Source organism: Acomys russatus, chromosome 12 (assembly GCF_903995435.1).
Source record: "Acomys russatus chromosome 12, mAcoRus1.1, whole genome shotgun sequence".
Lineage (NCBI taxonomy): Eukaryota > Metazoa > Chordata > Mammalia > Rodentia > Muridae > Acomys > Acomys russatus.
The window spans coordinates 29,887,127-29,899,433 of NC_067148.1; the positions used below are offsets into that span (position 1 = coordinate 29,887,127).

General features: G+C 45.0%; 1 protein-coding gene across 7 annotated transcripts in view; it reads left to right on the forward strand.

Moving 5' to 3' along the window:
* Window positions 1-1,425: 1,425 nt before the first annotated feature.
* Window positions 1,426-12,307, forward strand: part of Fn1 (fibronectin 1) — a 70,553-nt gene continuing 59,671 nt past the window's right edge. For all 7 annotated transcript variants that reach the window (XM_051154133.1, XM_051154127.1, XM_051154128.1 and 4 more), the window contains exons 1-6: window positions 1,426-1,808; window positions 2,927-3,055; window positions 3,906-4,043; window positions 5,272-5,403; window positions 6,204-6,341; window positions 9,298-9,453. In XM_051154133.1, the coding sequence (XP_051010090.1) occupies window positions 1,658-1,808; window positions 2,927-3,055; window positions 3,906-4,043; window positions 5,272-5,403; window positions 6,204-6,341; window positions 9,298-9,453 (844 nt within the window). In that variant the 5' untranslated portion in view covers window positions 1,426-1,657. The remainder of the gene's footprint in view (window positions 1,809-2,926; window positions 3,056-3,905; window positions 4,044-5,271; window positions 5,404-6,203; window positions 6,342-9,297; window positions 9,454-12,307) is intronic.

Consider the following 12,307-nt stretch of genomic DNA (forward strand, 5'->3'; position numbering starts at 1 on the left):
GCCCCTCTGCTGCTTTGAAAACTGTGGAGTTCTCGGTTTGAAGCCCTTCAAAAGCAACTGTGCCTGTGTGTGTCTAGAAAGAAGAAGGAGGAGGAGGAGGAGGAGAAGAAGAAGAGGGTACTTCCTCTATCCCTTTCCAATCTCATTTGTGTAGACAGTCCGAAGAATTTTCAATGGGACTTTATACAGTCTTGGAGCAAGTAACAATTGAAATATAAAAAATCTGGTGGCGGGGGAGGGCGTGGATAGTGGAACTCTGTCATGACAGTGAAGACTACAAAAAAGAAGAAAGGGGTTAAAAAAAATAAAAAATAAATAAAAAAAGGAAGAAAGAAAGGAAAAGGAAAAAGATAATGCCCAGATACAGGCAAGGAGATTGGGGGAAGTCAAGACCTAAAATCTTTGTGCCCACCTCCACCCCAAGCTCTCTTACAGAGGCCACCTAGGTCTCTCTCTGCTTTGAGTACAAGTGGTCCAGTGACCAGTGAACGTGGCATGGATCGAAAAGTTCCCGGCTCTTCCTTCAACAGACAGCTCAGTCGGCCCCCGCCCCCCCCCCCCCCCTTCTCAAGCTGTTGGCCACTGCCCTCCTAAGGGAAGAGGGCACTTCATTCCCAGTAAAGAAAAACTTTGCTTCATGACTTAGAAAAGAAACTGTTGCTTCATCTTTGGAGACAAACTAGGGCTGCAGAGCCCCGCGCGAGACTCCCGGGGTTTTAGAAGCGTAGGGAAGAGGTAACCCTTTGCCACACGCTCACTATCTCTGAGCTGTCTTTTCTTCGAAACCCCGTAGGTACTGCATGGAGAAACTGGGTCTGAGCCCAACATCTAAGGCAAAGAAAAGGGAACTCTAGGAGGCGCCCAGGAGACCCAGGAAAGGAAATAAGAAGCCGCCCCGCCCCGGGGCTGCTAAAGTGAACTCTGGATTCCTACAGCTAACAAGGTGGCGGCCACTTTATGACTTTTTCCCTCTCCACAAAATACACTCCAGTGACGCAATGTTCTCAAACACAGCCACTAATCAGAGAGGAGAGGGAGGGGGGGCTTACTCCCTTACGCCCCCCCCCTCCAGGCTTCATTCAGCTCCAGCCCCTCCCTCCCTTTCCTCTACTTCACTTTACAGCCGTTTCCCATCCCTACCCCCAATCCTCCTCCAAAAAGTTTGACGACCGCAAAGGAAACCAAAGGGGGAAAAAAAAAAAAAAAAAAAAAAGTTCTCCAGCCCCAGACCTGGCGGGAGATCAGCATCTCTTTTGTTCGGGAGGAGCCCACCGTACCCCGTGACGTCACCAGGACTCTGGGCCAATCGTGGCGCTATCGGCGGCGGCTCCTGCGGCAGGAGGGGCAGGGGGGAGTCTAGCCGGTCCCTCCTCCCTGGCCCTCAGGGCCTCGTGGGGGGGGGCGCGGGAGGGGACTGTCCCATATAAGCCCCGGCTCTTGGGGCTCAGCCGCCCGCACCCGCTGCTCTGCACAGGGGGAGAAGAGGGAGTCCTGGGAGTGAGCGGGACCTGCGGCCACAACTTCTGGTCCTTTCTTGTCCTCCTTCCATCCCCTGTTCCCATCTTCTTACAGGACTTTTCCCGCAGGCTGCGAGGGGAACCACACTTCGTGGCCACTTGCCTCCTGGAGAAGGCAACTCTCCTCCTTTCCACTCAAGATGCTCAGGGGTCCGGGACCCGGGCGGCTGCTGCTGCTGGCCGCCCTGTGCCTGGGGACATCGGTGCACTGCACCGAAGCCGGGAAGACCAAGAGGCAGGCTCAGCAAATCGTGCAGCCTCAGTCCCCGGTGGCTGTCAGTCAAAGCAAGCGTGAGTACCGACAGTCTGGCCGAAACCGGCCGGCGGCAGGGATGGGTCGTTCTAGGCGCTAGCTGAAGTTGTGGCTAAAGTTTTGCGCGCGTGCATGGCTGTGCGGGCGTGTTTGAGTGCGCGCTTTATTGAGGGAAACCAGCTGTGGACACAAAAGGCTTAGGTTTGTACCCGCTGCTTGGGGGTGGAAGGCTCAGGCGAAGATCAGGCAGGGGAGGCAGGGACCGTATGTCGCCCCCTCCCCCCGCCCGACCCCCAAGTGCGCTAACAAATTCTATACCTTGAGATCGCCCTTCCAAAACTTGGGGTGAAAGAGAAAAGTATCACGAACTTATAACTTTTACATCTGAGATTAGTGTGGCCCTTGGACTCTCATTTTCTTTATTACTAAACAGTTCGATATATATATTCCAAATGGGCATGAAGAAAAGAAATTCCTAAATAGGTAGTTTCTTATCAACTTGAAAGAAATGTAGTTGGCTCAGTGCTTTGGGGGATAACTCAGGGTTCTTCACAGAGAACAGGAATGGAATTTCTCTTCCAGGTTTTCAAAGACACAGCTTTCCTTTACCTAGGGCTAGAGGGAAATTTGCAAGTTCTTTCTCCTTTTTTTTTTTTTTTTTTTTTTTTGAGATGGTCTCATACTGCAGCCAAATCTAGCCGAATACTTTCCTCTGTTCCTCTGCAGCCCAGGCATGTGTTCAACTTGGAGCAATTCTCGTGCCTCAGCTTCTACCGCGCTGAGGTTACAGGCAGAGTCCGCAGGACACCCAACTCTTCTTTCTTGTCTTAATTTATGAATACTGAAGGGCCTCACATGTTTCAAAAGTAATTTCTATTATTTGCCTCTTAGAATGTTTCAGCTCAGCTGATGTAGTTCCCCTGACCAGATGGACATGACATCATTGTATAGCGTTTAGCCAAGTTAAAAGATAAGAAAAAGAAAAACTAAATATCCACCCATATAAGTAACGCTTAAATCTTTGGATAGCTGCTTTCCACATCTGTATTTTACTGGTTCAGGCTCACCAAGTCAGTGACAAAATTCAATAATTTTACAGGGGACAAAAGAGAAGGGATGGGACTGTAATAACTTTTCCCTTTAATTCTTCACACAGCTGGTTGTTTTGACAACGGGAAACACTATCAAATAAACCAACAGTGGGAGCGCACCTACCTGGGCAATGCCTTGGTCTGTACCTGCTATGGAGGAAGCAGGGGCTTCAACTGCGAGAGTAAACCTGAACGTAAGTGGAAGGCAGTCTGGTCACTGGCACAAACGACGCTTGCTTGTTAAAGTTAGCTTTAAATAAGAACACATTTGCCTTTTCTCCCTCTGCTAAAATTGTCTGTAATTCGCTCTTAGTAAAAGTGCATGTGTTGGCTTCTCCCATGCTGCTCTTGCGTCTAAGACAAATGTAATCCAAACCAGTTTCCAAAGCCTTCATTTTATTCTCTCAGAGATTTTGATTAGAAAATGAAAGGTTTTGCATGTCTCCCTTAAAAAAAAAAAAAACCTATAAAAGTTTGCTTATAAAAGTTTAATTTATTAGAAAGTTATCTCAGATCTTTGCCTCTCAGATTATGGGCCAAAAACTGCTTTGAAGCACTGTGTCGTAAAGTGATTTGTTAGCTGCAGTTCAGTGAAAAGCCACCACTGCTTCTGAGACTTTGAAGGCCCTTGCTATGTTTCCTGTGAATTACAGCAGTTCCCTCAGAGAGGCTGCTGAGGGAAGCTACAGGGGAAATATTTCAGAAGGGCTGACAAAGGCCAGTGCCTGCAGGGAGGCAGGCAACCTTCAAACTGTCCCATGTGGCCCTTGAATTGATTCCCCCAGCTTGAGACTGGAATTTCAAATCTTTTCCTTTGCAACTCAGCTGGTCACAGGGTGTGGCTTTTCCCTGAGAAACAATGGCGAGCTTGCCAAAGGTCAAGAATGATGGTTTTTTATTAAAGCGTAACTTAAAAATCTGTAAGTCCCATCTTAGTTTCAAGTAGCCAGGCCACCTGTAGAACGGAAGAGAGGTGTTCCTATGGTTGATGATAGAGAAGATTTTATGTGTGTGAGGCTTACATGGACTTTCTCCTCTCCACAGCTGAAGAGACTTGCTTTGACAAATACACTGGGAACACTTACAAAGTGGGTGACACGTACGAGCGTCCCAAGGATTCCATGATCTGGGACTGTACCTGCATCGGGGCTGGGCGAGGGAGAATCAGCTGTACCATTGCAAGTAAGAAAGGCATTCTGTAATGTATGCTGGAGGCCGCGTGTTCATGCACTTCTTGCTCCTGTTCCTGCCATTTTCTGTTGTCCATGATTCACTATTTCTTCTGTTGGGATTTACCTCAATGGCCAAATCCATGTGGTCACCCACCTAGTTCTTGTACTTCTGGAAGATGGATCTAAGTAGAGCTGGAATCTCTGTCTCTCTCTCTCTCTCTCTCTCTCCCCCCCTCCCCCCCCCAGTGTGTGTGTGTGTGTGTGTACAGGAGAAGATCTCTTGGTTCCTTTCAGTAAGATATGCTCAAGGGTCCTACCTACCTATTTTAAATTACCTGGGCATCTTCAAGCCAGCTTGATCAGATGATCATCTGCAGTGATGAGCCAGCTGTGTTTTTGTTCCTTGTCGTGCAGTCTGGTTCTTTATGATGAATGGGTAGGACTTCAGGAGAAGCTCCCACTGTTTTCAAATACGACATAGCATGGTGAGCACAGTGTATTTCCAGTGGCTGCAGGGCTGACTCTCACCAACTCTGCAGCTAAGGCAGTCTTTCTAGTATGACTCACTGGGTTGCCAGTACTTTCTATTAATAAAGCATTTTTTTTTTAAACTGGCTTTTAAATATAAGCCCTCTGTCCAAAAGAACCAACCAATCCCTTCTGAATAGACCCAGCCAATATTCCCAACACTTAATGTCAGGGTTTTTCCAAGTTTCTTGGCAAAGCCCAAGAGTCAATGGTACACAGTGCTTAGAAGCCTGCATACAATTCAGCCACTGGATTTAACAGCCTGAGAAAGTATCTGGGTTTCCACACTCATGAGGATGAATACTTGCTTTCCACCAGAGCTATTTTCATCCTAGAGTGAACTGCAGGCTCTCCCTACTTCAGGAGACTGGGATGCTATGCCCATGTAGCTCAACTTGCTGTCTAAGGGGAGGCCACCTCTCCCAGTTGTTTTCTGTCTTGAGAACAACTTATCTGAGCTCTCTCTGGTGACCCAGTATTCATGACCCCTTGTCACCCAGGTTTCTCTGCTCTTCCCTGTGTGCATTAACAATTGACCCAAAGTGAGCAGAAGTGCCACTAGTCTTCTGCCTTTTTGACAGGAAAGTTGATCCCAGAGTTAGGGGCCACATCCTGGCCAACATAAGATCTTATGTCAGGTGGAACACAAGATCACCTCACTTAATTCTCTGTATCACTTTCTCTTCCTATTTGCCTTTCATCTGTAACAGACCGCTGCCATGAGGGGGGTCAGTCCTACAAGATCGGTGACAAGTGGAGGAGACCGCATGAGACTGGGGGTTACATGTTGGAGTGCTTGTGTCTAGGGAACGGAAAAGGTGAATGGACCTGCAAACCCATAGGTAAGTGGCTCTCAAGGACGGTTGCGGGGGAAGAGGTGAGAGCCATAATGCTGCAATGTGCGGGACCCACGGCACCAGGCAGGATATCGGAACTACAGTGTAAAACTTAGTGAAATGTCATGATCCTCCAATCTTAACGAAGTCAGATCTGGAAGTAGGAAACAGAGAGGAATCCTGATTTTGTTTCAAAAGCACAAGACAGAATTAAAGGATTTAGGAAGAAGTATTTCTTTGGTTTATATCCGATGCTATCTTCTTGGTTATTTAAAGGGGGAAAAAATGATGCTTTCAACATATTTCTTGTTGGAAGGCAGTGGAGTAAAACACAAAACAGCATGAGGCTCTGGTCACACGTTGGAGACTGCTTTTAAAACAAACATTAAGGGTTTTTTGTTTGTCCGTTTGTTGGTTTGTCTCCATCCTCAGTTAGACTCTGTGAATGCAAAAGTTTTTGGTTCTATTTCCTAGTTCTCCAACTCAGAGTTGATACATTGATTCTTTCTACTTGAAATGTTAGTGGGTAGCTTGGGAAAGGCAGAAAAGGCAATCCGTATGCCGTTAGAACAGAATTTGCCTGGCAGCGGGGCTGAAGCTGAGGCTTCCTCTTGCTTTGGCTACTTGGCTATATGCTCAGCCGCAGGGCGTGCCTTCTTTTCCTGAACAGAGTGCCACTTTAAAAAAAAAAAATGTGGCTGGATTTTTGCTTACACGCTACACTTTAAATTACAGGGAGACACTATAATTTTAAATAGCTTTTTTTTTTTTTTAATGTTCTTTCTGTTTTTCAATTTCTTCTACAGCTGAGAAATGTTTTGACCACGCTGCTGGGACTTCTTATGTGGTGGGGGAGACCTGGGAAAAGCCCTACCAAGGCTGGATGATGGTAGACTGCACTTGTCTGGGCGAAGGCAATGGGCGCATCACCTGCACCTCCAGAAGTAGGTTTTTGCTCTTTTCTGTTGAAAAACGCAGCCTGCTGTTGATTCTGGGTTCCTAGAGAGCAGTAATGCTATGCAATTGCTCTGGCAGCTTTAAGATGTCATAAGATATCCAGAAAAGGGGCTGGAGAAAATGGTCAGTGGTTAAGAACACTGGCTACTCTTCCAGAGGACCTGGGTGGGTTCAGTTTCCAGCACCCACATGACAGCTCGCAACTGTCTGTAACTCTAGTTCCAGGGAATTCGGCACCCCCACACAGACATACATGCAGACAAAACACCAATGCCCATGAAATAATAATAAACAAAAATGTTTTAAAATGTCCAGAAAAATCGTATAGCCAAACCCACCCTGCTTTTTCAGAGGGCACTAAATAAGTAGAAAAAGCAGTTTTCAATTCAATACTGTTAGGCAGTCAGCTAGCTCTAAAAAGAGCCTTAATGTTTCTTCAAATGTTGAATGGGTCTTATGACCTGGAGATTATCACTGAGATATTTTTTCTAGTAGTAAGGAAAATTTAATCCCTAAAGTAGAATGTAAATGAATCCTTTGACATGGGAGAGCCATTGACAAGGAAATAAAAGGCTCCGAAAGTTCAGATTTCCTTTTATGTTTGAAGTTTATTTACAAAGCAAAAACCTAGTGAAAAATGAGAATTGTTCAGTATTATCCATCTAATAGGAAAGTGGGATCTATTTCTCTGTTCATTTTGGGCGAAGAGACTGTTAAATTACAATCCATCATCCCTTAGCCTACAGTGTGAGTATTAAGGGTGTAACTTCTTTATGACTTAGATATTGCTGCAAATGCTAAGTCAGGACAAAAAAAAAAAAAAAAAAAAAAAAAAAAAAAAAAAAACCCAAAACAAAATAACAACAACAAAAAACCAAACCAACCAAACAAACAACAACAAAAAAATACAGACACAAGAAGGGAGCTCAAAGGAAGGTGTCTTTGCTGGTTGGTGCTTGAAGCTTCCCAGCACTGTTTTCAGTATCTTTGCTGAAACTCCTAATGCTGTCCTTTGTAAGCAGTTCAATACATACAAACTTTCCTCATCCCTGACCTACTAAGTGTTCTCTGAAACCTGGGTTATTGTCCAATTTGTATCCCCTCACCCTTTCAATACCACCATATATAAACTGAAACTCTGTAAAATCTCATCGAACAAATAAATGGTTTTTGCTTAAGAAACTTCTTAGCTTGCTATCAGAAAAGTTTTAAATGATAGGCAAGAGTTTGAGTTAGATTTCCTTCTAAATCTGTTTATTTTGGGTGTGGAGGCAGAAGGCACACATGCCACAGTGTGCACATGGGGGTCAAAGGACAGTTTGTAAGAGCTGACTCTCCACCATGCAGGGTCCAGTGACCTTAGGTTGCCAGATTCGGTGGCAAAGCGCCTTTGCTCACTGAGCCATCTCAGTGGCCCAGAATTAAATGTCTTAATTTGTCTCAAGCTAAAATATTGCCTCAAGGTCTTGGTAGATGGAAGAGCATCACATTTTTAAACGCAGGAGGTCTAATGAGCCAATAAGTTTCCCGGAAATATTTGATTATTTTCCATGATTTATTTTTGCTTAGCAAAGAATCCGAACTTGGGTGGTATTTTTAATTAACTATTTTAAGCTAGATAAATAGAACACGTTCAAGATTTTTAGATTTGATTTTGCATTCACTTTAAAGTTCATGCCTCAGCAAATTCCAAGGCTGTTGTTGATTTGAAATTGACAGCCAGAACTTTGAACACAGAGGCAGCAATTAAGACCTCAAGACAATCTTAGAAGGGACAAAAAGGATGCCCGATGCCAGATTTTTCTTTTTTTTTTACAATAATAAGAGAGGGCATCCTTAGCTCCAAGAACAGACCTTTTAACCATGGATTAAAGGTCATTTTTGATGGTGATTTTTATGTTATTATTATTATTATTATTATTATTGAGACAGGTTCTCCTGAAGCCCAGGCTGGCCTAGAATTTACTCTGTTGCCAAGAACTACCTTGAACCTCTAATCCTCCTGTCTCTAACTCCCAGGTGTTGGGGTTACAGTCCTTGGTGGCTTTGTTTGTGACTTGTAAAACAGGTGTTTTAGGGTAGGGCAAGCACAGAAAGTCTTTTACATAACAAGTGGAGAAAGGGATGCTGTTTTATCATTTTATGGCCTCCCTGGGGCAGTTGGAAGAGGCTCCTGAAAAGTGTTCGCCTCCCTCTTGTTTCTGCTGTTGTGAGGCTAAGTGGCCATTGAAAGGAGGGCCTTAGCTAATAATTATCAGGAAAAGGTTTGGTAAGACTGAGGAATAAATAGTAGGAAGCCAGAGAATGAACCGAGTCAAAGAAGCAATGTGAGAAGTCTGTAAACAGTGTCGGAGAGATGGCTAAGTGGTTAAGAGCACCATATGCTCTTCCAAAGAACCTGGGGTCAATTCCCAGCACCCATATGGCAGTTTACAACTGTCTTTAACTCCATGTCCAAGGGATCTGACACCCTTATACCAATGTACATAAGATAAAATTAAAAGAAAAAATTTAGTCTTTAAAAAGTTTTTTTTTTTCTTAATCAATGAAAAACATTGAACACTTTTTTTTTTTTTTTTGGCAAATGGAAAAGGTGGAACTGTACTGTAACAAACTAGGTAACTGAATCATATTTATTTATTTACTTATTTATTTGTATTTAGGTCTTTTGAGACAGGGTTTCTTTGTGTACACCTGGCTATCCTGGCACTCACTCTGTAGAACTCACAGAGATCTGCCTTTCCTCTGCCTCCTGAGTGCTGGGATTAAAGGCACGTGTTATCACCGCCCACCTGTGCATCTGAAGCACCAGCAATGGGCATTGGCACGTTACACCAACAACCACCTAGCAAGCATTCAGCTGCAATGCCCCTGTCTTTGTCTGAACCGATGCTTGTCAGTTACGTGCCGATTTCTCTATCCAATGCCTCTTTCTTGAAACAGACAGATGCAACGACCAGGACACCCGGACGTCCTATAGAATTGGAGACACGTGGAGCAAGAAGGACAACAGAGGAAACCTGCTCCAGTGCATCTGCACAGGCAACGGCAGAGGGGAATGGAAGTGCGAGCGACATGCTCTGCAGAGCGCCCCAGCTGGTGAGGCACCCGGAATGGGGCATAGCTTGACTTAAGGATGATGTATAGAGCTAAGAGACTGTGGTCATTTACATAATTTGGTTTAAAGATAGTCATTCCATACTTTGAACAAAATTTTGAGTGGAATACAATTGAGAAATGGACTCAGCACAAGATGGAGGTTTGAAGGCTCCATCGGTACAGAGCTTGTCGTGTAAGCATCAGCTTATGAGTCCAGGGCCCAGAACCAGCGTAAAAATCCAGGAGTGGTGGTGTTGCCTCCACACCAAGAAGGTGCAGGAGACAGGGGGATCCCTGGGGATGCCCACCCTACTTCCAGGTTAGTGAGAGACTGTTTCCTAGAAAACATGGTGAAGGGGCTGGAGTGATGGCTCAGTGGTTAAGAGCACTGTCTGCTGTACCAGAGGTCCTGAGTTCAATTCCCAGCAACCACATGGTGGCTCACAACTATCTATACTGGCATGCAGGTATACATGCAAATAGAGCACTCATATACATAAAATAAGTAACTCTTTACAAATTAAAGAAATGAAAACAAAGTGAATGGTTCCGGGTTTGATTCTTGGCTTCCACATGCACATGCTCTGCACATACATGTGCATGTGCACCCTCACTCACATGCACAGCTATTAGTGAATGAGTGTATGGTGTGCACTTAGAGTCCTCAAAGCCCCGGGTTCAATTCCCAAGAGTCTGAGGAAGGGTTGAGAGTACTTCTTACTTACTTAGGCAGAGTGCTCTCCAACTGTGCACAAAGCCTTGGGTTTGATTCCCTATCACCAAATAAGATGCCTAGGATTCCAGGGACAAGGATCAGAAGTGTAAAGTTATCCTTGGCTGCAGTTTAGTGAGGTCTAGTCAGGCCTGTTCATGGTAAGACGCTGTCTCTCATACACACAAATCCGAAGAAAGACAGACAGCCTTTGGGGGTGTGCCTTCCTGTTACTGTGCTGTGCGATTTCATCTAGTTTTTAACCACGTGATATTCCGTCCAGCCTTGTTACTTAGCCTCTTATTAACCAATCATTTAGCTAATAGTAATTAGATATTTTCCCCTTTTGATGAGCTTATCTTGGTCTAATTAATCCGTGTGAAAGCAAACGAGGTTAGATTTGATCGTCTCTTACATTATCTAATTATCATCAATAAAATAGCTATTGGCCATAAGACAGAAGAAGAACAGTTACAAATGTCAGTATGCTGAATAAGATTAAGGATTAACTGTGAGTTAATTGGGATAAGCAATGCATGTTAACTGTTTTTAAGACATCACTAATATACTGAGTGAGGTATTTCATTATTAAAAGGTTTGAGAAACACGGTTAAACAAAGTGACCTGTTCTACAAGGGCCTTGACACCATTGGCATCCTCTGAGGTATCTTTGGGTTTTAGTGCTCAGCAGGTCTGAGGGAGAGGCTAGAATTCACTCTACCAGCCCTTCCACTGCCGGCTCTGCTGCTGCTGTGGCCTTTGGCCTTCAGAGGACAGATTTCTAAAAGTTCCGAGAGAAGATAGTACGTCCTGGTGTGTTACTGGCGTAAGAAATTTGTAAGGATCGATTGGTTTTAGGAATACTCCGCCCACCCCATCCACTCACCCCCATCTCTCTGTCTCTCTGTCTTCCTCTGTCTCTGTCTCTCTGTTTCTGTCTGTCTGTCTGTCTCTCTCTCTCTCTCTCTCTCTCTCTCTCTCTCTCTCTCTCTCTCTCTCTCTCACACACACACACACACACACACACGTAATTCCACTGAGTAACCACAAGCAGGAAAAAAGATTTAGGGACTTCGAAGGCTGTCTAATAGCCCTCCTGTGAGCGCAGTTTTAGGGCAGGTAGGATGCTGCTGTGGACTGGCAGGGTCTCCCAGGGAGAGGAAGGAGGGCCCCACATACTGCCTGTTATGAGAGCCATTTCATGTGAAGTGGGATCCATGAAGGGAGGGCAGGAGCATGGCACCCAGGAATAATGAGCAAGCCAATGGGTTGAATGCTCAGAACAAGGAAGGGAATGGCCAGCAGCCAGGCAGTAGGGGCAGCTGTGGAGGGATGTGGGGCTCACAGAGAGGTGCTTCTTGGCAGGGCTGAGGGTTTGTTGAAGATAACCTACCATACTATGTGGCAGGCTAGTGTTCATCACGTAGATAATGCTATCCTTTTGGCTCAGATGAAATTATCTGGAGGAAAAATTTGTGGACAAATGGATTGATCTAGAAATTATCATAATGAGTGAGTTCACCCAGAAGCAAAAAGAGACAAACTGTATATACTCACTTATATCAAAACACTAGTCCAAGGAATACGTACCATGAAAATCTTTACTTACCAAGAAGGTGGGTCAGAGGAGAGGATATCCGATTGAGACTTTAGGCAAGAGTAGCGTGGAAGAAAGAGGAAATAGTAGGACCCACAGGGTCCTGGAAACCTACAAGAAGAACTTTATGACAGGCAGATCTGGATCCTGGGGTCCTCCTCAAACTAAGGCACCAGCCAAGGAGAATATAGGCAGTAAGCTTCGAACCCCTACCAAGACCTAGCTGACGAACATGATACTCTCCACCGTTGAGTGGAGAGTGAGATCTGACTCTCACATGAACTCTGGTGCCTCTTTTCTGACCATGTTCCCCAGATGGGGAGACCTGGTGGCACTCAGAGGAAGGATAGCTAGTTACCAAGAAGAGACTTGATATTCTGAGAGCATATATAGGGGAGGAGTCTCCCTCGGTCACGGACATAGGGGAGGGGGAGAAGGGGAGGAGAAATGGGAGGGAGGGAAGAATGGGAGGAAACAGGGGAAGGGCTAACAATTGAGATGTAATATGAATAAATTAATAAAAAAAAAGAAATTATCTGGAGGAG